Genomic DNA, 18,599 nt, shown 5'->3' with positions numbered 1-18,599 from the left:
AGTAGTTAACTGCGGAAAGCAAATTAGGGATTAAAATCACATTCCTCCCCCACACACACCTTTTTAGATTTGTTTCGACTAGTTCAGCTTAAGTGATTGCCTTCAGCAAAAGCTGGAAAGTAGATCTGCTCTTAATTAAGGATCAAGGGTGATGATTAAGATGAGAGCAGGTGTTAGGCTTGAAAGGAGGCCAAAACCTCCAGCCAATTTGAAAGGAATCTCTGTCAAAGCCTTTTCCCTGAGATGGTCTGGGAGAAACCTTTGCGAGAAGGTGCTCTGGGTGAGGGAAAAGCTCAGTCCGTGGAGCACGAGACCCTTAAGCTCAGGGCCGTGGGTTCGAACCCCACGTTGGGCGAAAGATTCCTGCGTTGCAGTGGGGCTGGACTAAATGACCCTCATGCCCTATTCCCACTGTACAATTTTCTGGTTTTCTGATGCTCTCTTAGGGCTCCCTGTTGCCCCTTGTCTCCCCTACTGCCAGGGTCCCTGTGCCTCTAAATTGCACATGAAAGGCAGAAAATAAACAGGTGGAGCTTTTCTTAGCCCACACTTTTGCTTGTCCCCCAGGAAAACCAACCCTTTACTGTTGAACCAGAGCGTGTGTCAAATTCCCAGGTGCTGCGCCAATTTCCTCCCATTCGTAGGTTCATGAATATCTCAAATTCTTCCACTTTCCAGGTTCGTCTCTGGAATCGTCGGTCTCTACTACAGATGTAACTCATCTGTGAAGGGAGACCCCGAACTGCAAGCCTGGGTTCACGAGATCTTCACTGAAGCTTTCCTGGGCAGGAAGGAATCAGGTAACCCTCCTCTCTGAAATATACTCAGAGTCGAGAGTGGATTTCATGCTCTTTATTCAGCTCATAGTGGTGAGGAGGAATGGAAGTTCCCCCAGAATGTCTGCTTTATATACATTATTTACACAATGGGCCCCACATGATTGGCTAATTCCGGGATTCTCCTGTAGGCCAATCAGGTTGCGGATTCACTTCCACCTGGAGCTGGATTGGGTGGCTCCTGTGGGCCAATCAGACTGCGGCATTCTGAATCCTATTGTTCTAGGACCAATCAGACTGCGGCATTCTGAATCCTATTGTTCTAGAACCCAATCAGACAGCTGCACTTTGGATCCTATTCAACTCAGTACATACCATAGTTCATGGTCCCTTTGCCGGGCAAGACAGGACAACGGTCCTGGAAGCTGGGCATCGCCAGCCCGAAAGGGTGATTGCCATGGGCACCCCCAGTTGTGCCTCCAGGTCTTCCTGGCGAAGGAAGGGAAGGAAGGAACGTTGTGGTTGCTGGCATAAGAAAAAACTGTTCCTTTCCCCTTATGGGGTACCCAAGAGCCCATAGGGAGTCCTTATGTAGGTTCTCTATTGGTAGGAGAAAATAACAGAGGCCAATCAGAGAATATTGAGAAGCAAAGCAGCTAGTAAGCCTGATCTTTATTCAAGGAACTGTTGCAACAGGGTCCCCCACACACCACATGCAGAAGGGAGGAGAACCCTGAAAAATGGTGCATAAGCCCTTATATAGACTCTAGAAATTGTCCACCCTGTAGCCCAAGGTAAAGGGACTCCTGACCATCAGGTCCAGTAGTGGCCAACTCTGGGGTTGCGGTGCTCATCTTGCTTTATTGGCTGAGGGAGCCGGCATACAGCTTCCGGGTCATGTGGCCAGCATGACTATGCTGCTTCTGACGAACCAGAGCAGCGCACGGAAATGCCGTTTACCTTCCCACAAGAGTGGTACCTATTTGTCTACTTGCACTGGCGTGCTTTCAAACTGCTAGGTTGGCAGGAGCAGGGACCGAGCAACAGGAGCTCACCCCATCGCCGGGATTCGAACCGTCGACCTTCTGATCAGCAAGCCCTAGGCTCTGTGGTTTAACCCACCCGCGTCCCCTGTAGACCACCCCCAAAGCATCATACATACATGACAGAAGGGGCGGTCTACAGCAGAATCCTGTCTGGCAGGAAACCTGTTAATGGGTTTACCTGGACAGCCCAGCCATTCTTTTGTGATGGTAAACACTTAATTCCTGAGCCCAGGTCACAGGCTCACCCTATTCATACCCAAATGTGTCCTTAAGGCAGGATTTGTGAGCACAGAGACAATGGGGAGGCTTTTCCCATTTCCATCCAAATTGCAGAGGAATATTTGAGGTCACTGAAAGAGTCAAAATGGCTTTAGGACCATTTTCCTGTACTGTTTCAGACATGTGGTTTATATATTTATATATGTGTTTGCCTGGTACATTTATGAACATTTATTTTGTATCTTAGACCTTATAATTCTCATAAGAGTTGCCGAGCAGTTACAGGGCTTTGCTTTGAAAGCATCATCACCTACAAACTTCCCCTCCCTCTCTTTCATCCCATTTCCTCTCCACAATCCCCTCTGCTCCATCACATCTCTAACCATAGACAGAACTGCCCACACACCATCCCTATAGGACACGGCTTCATGTTGCAGAATAGCTTAAACTTCCTGTCCATCCCAACAGGCGTTCCTTCCACCTTGGAAACCAAAGCCGAGCTCATCAAGTTCCTCACCATGATCATCTTCTGCTCCTCTGCAAGACATGCGGCTGTCAACAGCGGACAGGTATGTGACCTCACCTGGTCCTCTTTCTCCCCATCCCTTTCCTTAAACCCAATTCTGAATTGGACTGTGTCTGTTTCCCTGTGGTGCCAATACGTCCAGCACAAGGTCGAGAGGCAAAATTTCAAGGAACTGCAAGAGGGTGCATGAGTCTTCTCTTCTCATGAGGTGGCCAAAGTATTGGAGCCTCAGCTTCAGGATCTGTCCTTCCAGTGAGCACTCAGGGCTGATTTCCTTCAGAATGGAGAGGTTTGATCTTCTTGCAGTCCATGGGACTCTCAAGAGTCTCCTCCAGCACCATAATTCAAAAGCATCCATTCTTCGGGGATCAGCCTTCTTGATGGTCCAGCTCTCGCTTCCATACATCACTACTGGGAAAACCAGAGCTCTTACTATACGGACCTTTGTTGGCAAAGTGATGTCTCTGCTTTTTAGGATGCTGTCTAGATTTGCCATTGCTTTTCTCCCAAGAAGCAGGCGTCTTTAAGTTTCGTGACTGCTGTCACCATCTGCAGTGATCAAAACGTATAGTAGATTCTGCCAAAGACATCATTTTGCCCTCTGAAGAAATGGGGCCACAACCAGACCAGGCTGGCTAAAACACACCCACAACCGGTCTCTGTGGCACATGACAAATTCCCACACCGATTCTTTTATCATTGGGTTTCTCACCTGCTCTTTCCTGGACGCCACCTATTTTCTCCCACCTCCTTGACGCTGCCATTTTTTTCTACCGCACGACAGTTTGATTTTGCCGCCTGGATGCCCAACACGCCGGCCACCTTGCGCCAGCCCCCGCCCAAGGTGAAGGGATCCGCGACTTTGGAGAGCATCTTGGCCACGCTTCCCGAAGTCAACTCCTCCTGCGCTCTGCTGACGCTGCTCTCCATCGTGAGCTATGAGCCGGGCGACCTGGTGAGTGTGCTGGGGGCAGAGCAAAGGGAAAGGAGAAGCAGGGAGCGACGGAGATAAAATGCAGTGATTAAATGGTTTTTAATCAAGGGACGCGGGTGGCGCTGTGGGTTAAACCACAGAGCCTAGGACTTGCCGATCAGAAGGTCGGCGGTTTGAATCCCCGCGACGGGGTGAGCTCCCGTTGCTCAGTCCCTGCTCCTGCCAACCTAGCAGTTCGAAAGCACGTCAAAGTGCAAGTAGATAAATAGGTACCACTCCGGCGGGAAGGTAAACAGTGTTTCCATGCACTGCTCTGGTTCGCCAGAAGCGGCTTAGTCATGCTGGCCACATGACCCAGAAGCTGTACGCCGGCTCCTTCGGCCAGTAAAGTGAGATGAGCGCCGCAACCCCAGAGTCGGCCACGACTGGACCTAATGGTCAGGGGTCCCTTTACCTTTAATCAGGGAATCAGAGCCTGCAAAGTTAAATTAGGCAGCCGGCGTAGATAAACAATGTTCAAAATGGAGCTTCCATGCTAGGACTAAGGCATGGCCACAAGGGGCTAGAAGTGGAATTATCATGGCAGTTCCATGTTCCCCCTAGTATAATGCTACACAGAATTGCACAGTTGGGAGGGATCCCGAGGAACATCTAGTCCAACTCCCTGCAGGAATATTATCCAAGAATGCCCATCCCAGTGGCCACGACCTTGCTATATCTCCTCACCAGTAAGTTGTGTCAAGGGGGTAGAAGGCCAGATTTAGGCTTGATGCCCTAAGTTACTGAAGGTAACGGGGCCCTTTATATGTCCAGCTATCCTTTGTCAACAACAAATTGTCACTTTTGTGTCAAATATATCCTATATGGTCATTTATGGACCTCATAGGTATCGAAAGCCATTTGCACATAAAAAAATATGTATTTTATGAAAGTAATTGCTGAACTGAAATACAGTTAAGAAGAAGTATATGAATAGTGATTGCAATTAAGAAGAAATATATTAATAGTGAAATAATGATTAAGCTCTAACTTAAAATGATTTTTTTATTCATAACAAACTTAATAATGCAAACACATTGGCATTTGGCAATAACAAATGTTCCTTTAGAAACACCATTTGCAAAGACTCGTTATCTAGTCTCTAGAAACTTGCTGTAACATGAAATAATAATAGATGTAAATATATGATGCAAACTACTAACAATTATAAATAGCAGAATGTAGGCACCCTATATATAGAAAGGAGCAAACCAGTGATATTTTAGGGAGCAGGCTAGCAGGCGGGGCCCATCACTTACATCCTAGGAGCCTACACAACACAAAACACTGTTGCTGTAAAGGTAAAGGTAAAGGGACCCCTGGCCAGTCATGAACTAGTTAGGTCCAGTCATGAACAACTCTGGGGTTGCGGCGCTCATCTCACTTTACTGGCCGAGAGAGCCGGCGTACAGCTTCCGGGTCATGTGGCCAGCATGACTAAGCCACTTATGGCGAACCAGAGCAGCGCACAGAAACGCGTTTCTGCATGTAGGTTTTATTTCATTTGTTTTTTATCTTATATTTTGAAAATGTACATCCAGTTTTTCTTCCTTTAATTTTTTTTTGGGGGGGGAGCCAAGAGAGTGCAGCCCTAAACTATAGCTTGTTTAGCTTATACGTAAACCCGGCACTGAGGGGGTGGCATATAGAGATAAAGGGGAATGACAGAAGGCCTGTTCACATGGTGGACTGAACACAGGTCAGCTGTCTCCACACATGTTTGTTGAATGTAATGTATGAACACGCCTTGAGAGGAAGCAGGGTGACAAAAACAGAGCAGGTGGCAGCCACATGCCTATCTTTGCTTCAGCCCCTGCCAATATGTGGCCCTGGGCAGGCTAACTTTGGGGCAATGTGGCCCTTGACTGGAAAAAAAGGTTGCCTTCCTTTTTTCTTTTTTCTTTTGGGCCAGTGCGGTCAATACTGTGTTAGCTGAGCCAAGGGTCTAGGTAAGGCCTGCCTATCATGTTCCTGGTAATGTGTACTCCACAATTTTCTCCCTCAGAGACCCCTGGGCTACTACCCTGAGGAACATTTCACAGAGGAAGCACCGAGGAAGCTTATCGCCAACTTCCAGGAACGCCTGGCCGAGATCTCGAAGGAAATCGAGGCCAGGAACAAGACCCTGCCCATCGGGTACCTCTACATGAATCCCGCCGAAGCCCAGAACAGCGTCTCCATATAACCTCCATCTCTCACGCACCTTTCGCAAGCCGGAAAAGGGCTTCCCTCATGACTGCCGACTTGGAAGGCTGGAGCAGGAAGCCAAATGTCTGCAGTCTGAATATATTATCATTAAAAAAAGAGACTTGAGCGCTGCTTAATTTGCAATCTGCTGATTTCACGAAAGAGGGCGGTGGTTGAGCTGCAGGGGTGCAGTGCAGGTGACAAAGCAGTTTAGGTCAGGCACCCCCAAACTCGGCCCACCAGCTGTTTTGGGACTACAACTCCCATCATCCCTAGCTAACAGGACCAGTGGTCAGGGATGATGGGAATTGTAGTCCCAAAACAGCTGGAGGGATGCCTGGTTTAGGGGATATCAGTGAGAGGTTTTTGCAAAAGGTGGTACACGAAATCTGTGCTCTTTGATTCCTGGAAGCCCAGCCCAGGTTGGTTCTGAACATTTACTTCCATCGCTGCTCAAACATTTCCAAGTTTTGTTTCATGAGGGCTAGGCGCTTTTCCTTTTTAAGCAAATGTAAAAGTCTCTTGGGTCAGCACAACATTGTGCACGGCACAGAGAAGAATGGAGTAACATCTAAACCTTCTGCCCCTTCCTGCAACCTTCACATTTTGGGGCGCTTTTATTCTTCTTTAGGGTGGGCTCAATTCCTTGGTGTCCTTTAAAAAAAATTCACATGTCTGCCTACAGAGATGGGGGGAGAGGCACGGGGAGAAACCGGTGGAAAACTTTAAAAAATACTCTAGTGTTACAAAGTTTTCATTTCGATTTACAGTGGTGCCCCACGAGACGAACGCCTCGCAAGACGGAAAACCCGCTAGACGAAAGGGTTTTCCGTTTTGGAGGCGCTTCGCAAAACGAATTTCCCTATGGGGTTGCTTCGCAAGACGAAAAAATCTTGCGAGTTCCCGTGGGTTTTTTCGCTTCCCCCCCCCTTTTCCTAAGCCGCTATGCCGCTTAACAGCTGATCGCTAAAAGCCGCTAGACCGCTAATAGCGCTAACCCGCTAAGCTGTCAATGGGCTTGCTTCGCAATACGAAAAAACCGCTAGACGAAGAGAATCGCAGAACGGATTCTTTTCGTCTTGCGAGGCACCACTGTGGTCTGTTTCTGCTCCTTCATCTGCTTGCTTTGCCTGCAGTGTGCAAAGTGCTACGTGGCTTCTCGCTAATAAACGTGTCAAGATGCTAAGGTGCCTTTTGGAATGGTGGCTGTAAAACAAGTTTCCCACAATAAAAGACTTCCCAGGAAGGATGCCCAAATCCTTCTCTGCTGTCTCTCCTTGACTTTGTTTCCATCATCATCAACCTTTATTACGGTCCAGAGACCCAACAAATCGTTACAAAGCAATACACAATTCAGACAGCCTGCCTCCAGGTTAAACAAGCATTTCGTTCAGAATATAAGGATCGCTGGTTCTTGCAACCGCCGATAAAAACTTGGCCACTGCTAATGTTCTAGCATTTGTCCGGTCTTCCAATAGGAACCTGACACGGTGAGCCTCTGATTTTCCCGGGAAAGGTACCAGCAAGGGTAGTATCAGCTCAGCCCTGGCTTGCTCATATTTTGCACAAGTTTCTTCTGTGGGCAGCCTGAGAGGGGAGCTAGGGGGACTGGGCTCCAAAACATCAGAAGAAGAAGAAGAAGAGTTTGGATTTGATATCCCGCCTTTCACTCCCTTTAAGGAGTCTCAAAGCGGCTAACATTCTCCTTTCCCTTCCTCCCCCACAACAAACACTCTGTGAGGTGAGTGAGGCTGAGAGACTTCAGAGAAGTGGGACTGGCCCAAGGTCACCCAGCAGCTGCATGTGGAGGAGCGGAGACGCGAACCCGGTTCCCCAGATTATGAGTCCACCGCTCTTAACCACTACACCACACTGGCTCTCAGTGGGTGTGGAGGAAAAAAATGATTTTGTTTGCATTTTGATGAGAAACCACCTCATCCAAACTTCTCGAGCCAGTACGCCAAACCGAAACACATTTAGCAGGTGGCGCTGTGGGTTAAAGCCTCAGCACCTAGGACTTGCCAATCGAAAGGTCGGCAGTTCGAATCCCTGTGGCGGGTTGCGCTCCCGCTGCTCGGTCCCAGCGCCTGCCAACCTAGCAGTTCGAAAGCACCTCCGGGTGCAAGTAGATAAATAGGGACCGCTTACCAGCGGGAAGATAAACGGCGTTTTCGTGTGCGGCTCTGGCTCGCCAGAGCAGCGATGTCACGCTGGCCACGTGACCCGGAAGTGTCTCCGGACAGCGCTGGCCCCTGGCCTCTTAAGTGAGATGGGCGCACAACCCCAGAGTCTGTCAAGACTGGCCCGTACGGGCAGGGGTACCTTTACCTTTTTACATTTTGCAAGGCAGTTTTCCAGCAAGAACTAACATGTTTATTTTAGGGGGAAGTGTAGATCTCTCTGAAAAAAGCATGCAAAAGGGTGTTACGTTGGAGGGGATAGCTTTGCAAAAATAAGTATACAGTCATACCTCGGAATCCGTTCCGGAAGTCCGTCCAACTCCCAAAACATTCAGAAAACGCAGAAGCCCTATCGGGCGTTCGGCTTCCGAAAGAACTTTTGCAAACCAGATTACTTGCTTCTGGGTTTGCGGTGTTCGGGAGCCAAAACGTTTGAGAACTAAGCTGTTTGAAAACCAAGGCACGGCTGTGTTAGTTTTTTAAAAAATGCATTTATCAGGAGAAATAAACACTAAGATGCCAGCAAATTTTCATGAGAATAAAAAAATATATATATCAAATTGCTGCAGAACTGAAATTAAGATTGAGGAATTGAGAGACCTGATATTGACAGATTAAAAGCCATCCCAAAATCACCCTGACGGTCCCAGACTAAGAAGATGAATTTGTTCAGGGTCCATGTTGGTTGGAAGAGGAGGAATGCAAAAGGCTGATCAGAAAAGGAAAATCAGGGGAGGGAGGCAAAAGGAGGGATTTCTGCACACAACTCGCCATCAGGTGATGAAATCCACTGCCCACAAAGACGCAATGGGCAGTAGCCTCAATGGATTTAACTAGGAATTTGATAAATCCATGGAGAATTAGCCTACCCTATACATGCTTGTCCAGTTATACTGGCCACACAGACCCTCCAGGTTGAGAGCAAGGGGTTACAGTTTCCTGCATTACATGAGAAGGTCCCAGGTTTGAATTCCCAGCATCTCCAGCTAGGTCTGGGAGAGACCCTGGCCTGAAAAAATCCTGGAAATTTTTGCTGCCTGTTGTTGTTGTTTAGTCGTTTAGTCGTGTCTGCCTCTTCATGACCCCCTGGACCAGAGCACGCCAGGCACTCCTGTCTTCCACTGCCTCCCGCAGTTTGGTCAGACTCATGCTGGTAGCTTTGAGAACACTGTCCCACCATCTCATCCTCTGTCGTCCCCTTCTCCTTGTGCCCTCCATCTTTCCCAACATCAGGGTCTTTTCCAGGGAGTCTTCTCTTTTCATGAGGTGGCCAAAGTATTGGAGCCTCAGCTTCAGGATCTGTCCTTCCAGTGAGCACTCAGGGCTGATTTCCTTCAGAATGGAGAGGTTTGATCTTCTTGCAATCCATGGGACTCTCAAGAGTCTCCTCCAGCACCAGAATTCAAAAGCATGCATTCTTCGGTGATCAGCCTTCTTTATGGTCCAGCTCTCACTTCCGTACATCACTACTGGGAAAACCAGAGCTTTAGCTATACGGACCTGTTAGTGTAGGCAAAACTGAGCCAAGTGGACCAGAGGTCTAGCCAGTGTAAAGCAGTTTCCTATGGTTTTAGGTCATCTTCTTGAGGAAGAACCACAGCTCAGAGGTGCAACATCTATACCTTCAGAAATGTTCCATGTTCAAATTCCCAGCATCTCCAGGCAGAGAGACTCCCAGTCTGAGGGACTGAAGACGTCCTGGCTGTCGGTGCAGACATTGCTGATCGGAATGGACAAATAAATAGTCCCTCTCAAAGAAGGAATCTGTGATAGCCTGGGATTCAGACTCGGAGGCTGAACCTGAGGAATCCCAGCCTACACAGGAGTCCCCGCCTCCAGAACCAGCTGAGCCGGGGCTGGGGCTTGAGCCTGAAGGGTCCTCACCTGTGCTGGATCCTCAGGTGCAGGCACCAGCTGAGTCTGCTCTGGCTCCTGAGGTGATGGAGGACCCATTGCCTGCAGGTGCTTCACTCTCAGCCCCATCAGAGGAAGCTGAGGTTGCCTCTGGGTCCAGTAACCCTCCAGCCTCTCCTGAGCTGCAGAGGCTCAGGGCAGAGAGGCGGAGGGAACTAAGTTCCCGCAGGAGGAGTGCTCGCCTCCAGGCCAGGAGAGGCGAGTCACCTGTGGACCGGGGCCACCCTATGCCTTGGGGCAGATAAAAGCCAGCCAGACCCAGTCCCAAGTTGTGGGTGCAACATTATTGGTAGCCTGTTCCTGCCAGCACCCTGTCCTGCTCTTCTGCCAGAGTTCCTGACCTCACCCGACTCCCTGCCTTGGCCCCCGCTTCAGCTTTGACGGACAGCCTCCACACCGCACCCTCAACCTCAGACTGGACTTGGACCTTGCCGCACGGTTAACCCTCAGGACCAGCACCGAATCTGAGGTCTCACTCATTCTTCTCAACAGGAAAATGCATAGATTCAAAGCTCAGAGGGTACGGAGAGCAGGCCTGAAGTGTGGAAATCACCAAGAAACAGCCGCAACAACAGCCCTGCGGTGTTCAAAACTCGCCCCCACCAGGCAAGACCATTCTTGTTGGAGAGGGGGAGGTTAATGGGATTGCTCAATGGGACCTCATCCACCCTCACCAAACTGGGGATTAATAATCTCCTATATGGTTTAGAATTGCATAGGCGTTACACACATCTTAAGAAGCCAATGGTTCCGATGACATATAATTAGTGCAAATCCACAACTTGCTCACACAACACTTTATGTATTTTTTTTGTTAGAGCGTTTATTAATTTTCCAATAAAAAACCCCCATCCAATTAACATATCAAATCACAATCCAATAAAAATAAAAAACTAAAATAAAAATATGAAATTGTCTTCCAAATTATAATCTTGAATTTATGGCTTCCCACAATCTGGATCTCGAAGTGTATCCAAATCTCAGGCCTGCCTCTAATCCCTTATCGATGATTTCATATTTCCGTGTCTCGATTTTATCTCTCCAAACTTGTCTCTGGCTCTGCGATCCTCACTGATGTCAGAAGACAAATAGCCTTTCATCCATGGAGTGCAGATTTGCCTGGGTAGTGTACTCTTCCAACTCTTTTTTATTTTTTGCTCTCGACACTTCATCTGGCTCCATCCAATCCAGGCTTTTGTCCAGCTCTCTGGAGTTTGTTGTTTCGGCTGCTCCCAAATCATTAATCTTTCCCATCCAGCTGTTGTCCAAAGAAAACCTCCTTCTAAGACTTAGAAATGCAGTATCTTGCGCCTTGTTGAATTGTTCTTAAGCAGACTGTTTGCTATGTTGCAATATATGCTCACACAACACATTAAACTCCATCTCGAACCTGTCACTAGTTGTTGTTGTTTAGTCATTTAGTCACGTCCGCCTCTTCGTGACCCCCTGGACCAGAGCAAGCCAGGCACTCCTGTCTTCCACTGCCTCCCACAGTTTGGCCAAACTCATGCTGGTAGCTTCGAGAACACTGTCCCACCATATCATCCTCCGTCGTGTCCCATTAAACTTTAATTAGTTTAATGTAAATGCCCAGTGCACTTCCTTCTTTAAAAGTCTCACCACGGCAGAGGATTTCGCGCAGCAGCTAAGAAGGGCAGGAGAGGCAGCATCTTCCCAAAAAGGAGTCCTGGAGCATGCGGTTTGTAAATCAAAAAATAAGGTTTATTTACAAAACACCAAAAAACAACCCTGGCGACGAACCACACATCTCAGCAAAACACACACCCAAAGGGAGAAGGGGAAGAACAAACAAACAGGGGGACTATTTATACAGACTCATGTTCCTGGAAGCCTAATGACCTCCAGCTGCTCAGTGATTAGAGCGTTTCTGCTACTCTTTTAACCCTTTGATAGCAACACCCCCTCTCGCTCGTAACACTGAGCTGTACCAACCTTAATACAAATTTAAACCTGAACAGAAACATTTATGAGATTGCGGACTCAAAGCTTTTGTAAAACCGTCTGCGAGATTTTCTTGGCTTGGACAATACTTTAGTTCAATTAAACCTTGTTTTACACTTTGGCATACATTTTGATAACGGATATCCAAGTGTTTTGTGTGCGCCTTGAATTGACCTGATTTAGCTAGTTTAATACAAGGTTGATTGTCTTCCCACACTCTGATAGGTAGGGAACATTCTCCAAACAATTCTTGTACCAGTTGCTTATAAAATTCCAGTTCTCTACATATATCTGATAACGCATTGAACTCAGATTCAGTTGAACTTAAAGCTATAAGTGATTGTTTTCTTGATCTCCAACCAATTAGTGCATTTCCAAATTTTATCGCTATTCCTGACACTGATTTTCTATCTGGTCCAGCATCTGCCCAACTGCTGTCGGCCCAACATTCAAGTTGTGTGCTGCCCTCTGCTGATAGTTTTAAGCGAAAGCTTTTGGTAGTTTGGAGATACCTTAAAACTCTTTTTACTCCTTGCCAAGCATGCATTGATGGTTTTTCAGCTTGTCTACACAGCATGTTGACAGCATATGTTATATCGGGCCGAGTCCACTGTGCAATGTGGAGTAGACTGCCTATCGCTGACTGGTAAACCCCGGGATTACAGAACTCTGCCTTTTGCTCAGTTTGAGCATCCTTTGTGTAACTTAACTCCATTGGGGTTTTAACACCAGCACAGTTGTTCATTTTAAACCTTTCCAGCAACTGCTGGATTTTAGCTTCTTGGCTAAGCCAATAGTTACCATTTTCATCTTGCTGAATTTTAACTCCTAGATAAACAGATACATTGCCTAGTGATTTTATCTGAAACCTTTCTCCAAGCTTTGTGGCAAATTGTTGTGCAAGTTTATCATCCTTTCCACTGTATAATAAATCGTCAACAAATATCAAAACTGCTTCTTGTTCACATCCCGAGCCTTTTAGATAAAGACATGCATCTGCTGCGCTCTTTCTGAACCCCATGCTCTCTAGAGCATCGTTTAAGCAGGAATTCCAATTACGGGCGGACTGTTTCAACCCATAAATGGATTTGTGTAGGCGCCAGACCTGGTTTGGCTTGTCTCCTTCAAAACCTGGTGGTGGTGTCATATAGACTTCCTCCTGTAAGTCTGCATTTAAATAAGCCACATTGACATCAAAATGAAACAGCTTATTTCCCTTCTTAGCTGAAGAGGCTAGAAGCATTCTTAATGACTCCGATCTTGAAGTAGGGGCATAGATTTGAGAATAGTGAACACCTTTGCGCTGCGAAAACCCTTTTGCAACTAGCCGGGCTTTATATTGCAACTCTTCAGTAGTTGTGGGCTTTAAACGATATACCCATCGACAACCTACAGCTTGTTGCCCTTTCGGAAGCTCTGTACTTGTAAACACACCGAGAGACTTCATTGAAGCCATCTCTTTTTCCATTGCTTCCTGCCACTTTACGGCTTCTGAGCTTGGAAGCTGTTGTACTTCCATATAGCTTTCTGGCTCACACTGTGCCATATTTACGTATACACTTGTCACCTTAAACCGCTCTGGCGGCTTGCCCTTCGTTGCACGACTTGACCTGCGCAATTGCTCCTCTTGTGCCCCCTCTGACCGTTGGCTGTCAGAATCTGTCTCAGACTTTATATCTGGACGTGCCTCTAGGGATAAAGACCTCCGTTTAGATACCTCCCTTGGGCTTGGTGTTGCAGGTGACCTGCTTTGCTTTTGCTGTCTGCTAGGCCTACTGACTGGCGAAGTTGGAGCACTCCTAGATTCTGGCTTTTCTACCTTAGGAGAAGAACCTCGTGCCTGATCAGAATCTGCATCTGAACCATGTGCACCATCCTCTTCTGGCTCATCACTCTCTGGACTTTCTTTCTCAGCATGAATGCCTAAATCATCTCTCAAAATGTCAGGGTTAGCGTGTAAGTGAGTCCATCCGGACTGCTCACAAAAATCAGCGCTCCTACTGAGGACCACTCTTGTAGTATCCCCACCTGGGTCCACAAACCTCCAAGATTTGGCATGTGGTTCGTACCCGCAAAAGATGAGTTTCCTAGCCCTTGGACTTCCCTTTTTCCTTAACGCTTTTGGGATAAGTACATAGGCTTGAGATCCAAACACCCGAAAGTAATTAACTTTGGGCTTCTTCCCATATAAAGCAAAATAAGGCGTAGTATCAATTACCGAATTATATACTCGGTTCAGAATATGAGTAGCCGCCTGCCAGGCTTCCGCCCAGTAACTCTGAGGAAGTTTAGCATCAAACAACATAGAGTTTGCCAACTCTTGCAGAACCCTATTTTTACGTTCGGCCACGCCTCCTTCTTGGGGGGAATAAGGTGTAGACAGACGATGCTTAATTCCCTTTTTCTTAAAGAAATTCTGCAACACAGACCCGGTAAATTCTGACCCTCTGTCTGTCTGAAAAGCAAGTACTCTAGTACCGAATTCAAGTTCTACCGCATGAACCCAATTTTTAACTGTTTCTGCAGTATCTGCTTTTGTTTTGAGAGGAAAAAACCATGTAACCTTTGTTTTGTCATCCGAGAGACACAGTGCATACTTCAAACCTCCCATGCTAGCAACAGGCATTGGGCCACATAGGTCCATATGCACAAGTTGGAATACTTTGTCAGATTTCCTATCTGAACTGGGATAGCTGCATCTATGAACCTTCGCACTTTTGCATGCAGTACAATCCAAATACTTAGTACATTTGTTCAATTTGCACCCTTCTGATAATTCAGGTTGCCTTTTAACATACTGAAAATTAATATGCCCTAAACGGCGGTGCCATAAATGAACACAAGAATTATGGGTAGGCGTGTTCACACAACCAGCATGAACCTGTTCAACTTCATCTGGACTTGTCTCAAAATAATATAACCCATTTCTGCATTCCACCTGCAAAAGAGATACGTTATTCTTTGAAATAGTGCAAACCCCATTTTCAAACACAGTTTTAAACCCATTTCTATCAAGTTCTGACACAGACAAAATACACCCCTTCAGTCCCTTTAGCACGTAGGCATCAATTTCTGTTTGCAAACAATTCAAGAACACTGTGCCTACAGTCTCTAAGGAACGTTTAGTTGAATCTGCCATAGTCACAACTTTAGGGGTTTGCAAATGTCTGCAATTCTGCAAACGGACACTAGATGGCGCCACCAGGTGGTGAGATGCACCACTGTCGATCAACCAGCGTAGATTGCTGCCTTGGCCACGCCCTTGCATCAACGCCATTGCTGAAGCCATGTGCTGTGTGCTGTGGGAGTAGCCACGACCTCCTCCTCTTCTTCGACGTCCCCTGGAACTCCTTGTCTGGTAACTAGGGGTAACGGCCTTGTTGCTGTCTTGACCAGGTTCACGTGTGCAATTCCTGATTAGATGGGAAGGGGAACCACAGCGAAAACAGTGTCTAGCTGCAAAAGCATTTACTGTGTGCTCAAACTCAGCATCAACACTCTTAGGCACAGCATAACTCCCCTTTAAAGACAAACCTCTTTCTCTTTGCCTTTTATCCTGTTCATCCGCAAGCCGAGAAGAAATGTATTCAAGGGTTAATTCAGTTGAAGGCATAGCTTCCAAAGTTAGAGCTAGAGTCTCATAGCTTTTATCAAGAGAAGACAACAATATGTATGACTGCTGCTCCATAGAGAAAGGAATGCCCAGCTGTCTTAGTTGATTAAAGGCAGACACCATTTTGGCAATATGTTCTTTCACACACGCTCCCGGTTGGAGACGTAAATCAAACAAACATCTTGTAGCATGGATCTTGGCCCCCGCAGTGTTTCTGGAATTTAACCGCTGCAGAACCATCCAGACCTCATGCGTGTTCTTTAACTCAGAAACATAAGGCATTTGCTCTGGTCCCACTGCCAAAACTAGTAGACCTTGGGCTTTCCTGTCGCGTTTCTGTGAAGCTGCTGCTGCTGCTTTGGCTTCTGCAGACGCGTCTGCAGCTGCCTGTAAAGGCGGTGCTTCAGTACAGCTCCACAACTCTTTTGCTTGCAACCAAACCCTTACTCTAGCCTTCCAATCTTGCCAATTTTTCCCATTGAGTCGCGTAAACGGGACAGTAAAACTTTCCTGGGACCCTGCCATCCTCCCTGGGGCTTAGGAACGATACTCACACACCTGTAGACCGTCTCCCAGCTGCTGAGGTAGCTCCTTGAGGAATCAGACGTCTTCCAGCGAGTACAAACTGCGCAGTGCCTCTTTAAAACTTTTCTAGGCACGTTGCAGGACTCAAGCTGCTTTGGAGGCTTTCGTTGTCGGCAACCGCTTCTGTCTTCACTCCAGTCCTTGCATAAATCACTCTGAACTGCTCTCCTTATCTCCTTCTTGACGTACAAACATCCATAACCTGTCCCATTAAACTTTAATTAGTTTAATGTAAATGCCCAGTGCACTTCCTTCTTTAAAAGTCTCACCACGGCAGAGGATTTCGCGCAGCAGCTAAGAAGGGCAGGAGAGGCAGCATCTTCCCAAAAAGGAGTCCTGGAGCATGCGGTTTGTAAATCAAAAAATAAGGTTTATTTACAAAACACCAAAAAACAACCCTGGCGACGAACCACACATCTCAGCAAAACACACACCCAAAGGGAGAAGGGGAAGAACAAACAAACAGGGGGACTATTTATACAGACTCATGTTCCTGGAAGCCTAATGACCTCCAGCTGCTCAGTGATTAGAGCGTTTCTGCTACTCTTTTAACCCTTTGATAGCAACACGTCGTCCCCTTCTCCTTGGGCCCTCCATCTTTCCCAACATCAGGGTCTTTTCCAGGGAGTCTTCTCTTCTCATGAGGGGGCCAAAGTATCAGAGCCTCAGCTTCAAGATCTGTCCTTCCAGTGAGCACGCAGGGCTGATTTCCTTCAGAATGGAGAGGTTTGATCTTCTTGCAGTCCATGGGACTCTCAAGAGTCTCCTCCAGCACCATAATTCAAAAGCATCAATTCTTCGGCAATCAGCCTTCTTTATGGTCCAGCTCTCACTTCCATACATCACTACTGGGAAAACCAGAGCTTTAACTATATGGACCTAGTCACTAGTTGTTGTTGTTTAATCATCTGGTCATGTCTGACTCTTCATGACCCCCTGGACCAGAGCACGCCAGGCACTCCTGCCTTCCACTGCCTCCCACAGTTTGGTCAGACTCATATTGGTAGCTTCGAAAACACTGTCCAACCATCTCATCCTCCGTCGTCCCCTTCTCCTCGTGCCCACACCCCAATTCCCTTGGGGATCGATAGCTTTCCTGTAGACATTGCCTTCTTCTGGATGGCGATAATCTCTGAATGGAGGAGAGGTCTACAAACAGGGAAGTAGCCCTGCTGGCGAAATGGGGTGTCCATTTTCAGGGGCAGTATATGGGAGAAGGGCCGTGGATCAGTGGGAGAGCACCTCCTGAGGGCCATTTGCCAACAGTGGGGGAGGGGGCGGTGGCAGATCCAATGAATGGACATTGTACCTTTGTGCAGTAAAATGTGCAGCTATCTTCTCCACACACAGAGGGAGAGAGATGAAATTGTAATTGTTTGCATATATTGCATTTATTAAGGGACGCGGGTGGCGCTGTGGTCTAAACCACGGAGCCTAGGACTTGCCAATCAGAAGGTCAGCGGTTCAAATCCCCGCGATGGGGTGAGCTCCCGTTGCTCAGTCCCTGCTCCTGCCAACCTAGCAGTTTGAAAGCACGTCAAAGTGCAAGTAGATAAATAGGTACCGCTTCAGCGGGAAGGTAAACAGCGTTTCCGTGCTGCTCTGGTTCACCAGAAGTGGCTTAGTCCTGCTGGCCACATGACCCAGAAGCTGTACGCCGGCTCCCTCAGCCAATAAAGCGAGATGAGCACCACAAACCCCGAGTCGGTAACGACTGGACCTTTACTTTATTGCATATATTATTATTTTTTTTCATTGAATTTATATACTGCCCTATAACCGCAGGTCTCAGGGGCTGTTCATAGAATAAAATCAGTATATAAAACCACAAAATGCATAATCAAAATAAAAACAATCCAATAGTGACATATTATACTACTTCCCCCCCCCCTTTCATCTGCTTTTTATTTTTATTTTACTTTGTTCAAGTGAAATATTTTGAAATGGGGGTACCAGTTGCCAGGATTCAGAAGTGAGCAGGGCACGACTGTTGCGTTTTGGATCTGACCATTGGGTTTCTCATCAGGGCAGCTGGTCGGCTGCTGTGAGAAAAGGATGCTGGGCCAGATGGGCCTTCTTTGGTCTGATCCAGTTCTTCTTGTGCTTTTGTGGATAGTGGAGAAAGAAGAATTTGGAAGGCTGGGAGTCATTTGGCAAAGGCTCGTTCTTTCATAGGGAGGCCTGCTCTGTTTTAAGATGAGCCAGATTTCTGAAACAGAACGCTGGGAGGCCTCAGGCCAGCGTGGAGACGCCAACACCCAGCAGAGGCAGGAAAGCTGGTTATGCGCTGCCAGATTATGAGAGAGAGAGAGAGAGAGAGAGAAGAAAGAAAGAAAGAAAGAAAGAAAGAAAGAAAGAAAGAAAGAAAGAAAGAAAGAAAGAAAGAAGTGTGTGTGAGAGAGAGAGAGAGAGAGAGAGAGAGAGAGGAAGGAGGGAAGGAAGGAAGGAAGGAAGGAAGGAAGGAAGGAAGGAAGGAAGGAAGGAAGGAAGGAAGGAAGGAGGGAGGGAGGGAGGGAGGGAGGGAGGGAGGGAGGGAGGGAGGGAGGGAGGGAGGGAGGGAGGGGGGAAGGAAGAAGTGTTTGCTAGAGAGAAAGAGATATAGAGAGAAATATTTGTGT

General features: G+C 47.3%; 1 protein-coding gene across 1 annotated transcript in view; it reads left to right on the top strand.

Annotated features, from left to right (window-relative positions):
* The window catches only part of LOC309355715 (hydroperoxide isomerase ALOXE3-like), a 36,321-nt gene extending 30,077 nt beyond the window's left edge, over positions 1-6,244 (top strand). Inside the window, exons 11-14 of the mRNA XM_081886790.1 lie at positions 679-800; positions 2,510-2,610; positions 3,352-3,522; positions 5,546-6,244. Of these exons, the coding sequence (XP_081742916.1) occupies positions 679-800; positions 2,510-2,610; positions 3,352-3,522; positions 5,546-5,725 (574 nt within the window). The 3' untranslated portion in view covers positions 5,726-6,244. The remainder of the gene's footprint in view (positions 1-678; positions 801-2,509; positions 2,611-3,351; positions 3,523-5,545) is intronic.
* Positions 6,245-18,599: the final 12,355 nt, after the last annotated feature.

This window comes from Podarcis melisellensis, assembly GCF_964234715.1.
Source record: "Podarcis melisellensis genome assembly, chromosome: 13".
NCBI lineage: Eukaryota > Metazoa > Chordata > Lepidosauria > Squamata > Lacertidae > Podarcis > Podarcis melisellensis.
This window is presented reverse-complemented; position numbering and strand designations above follow the sequence as displayed.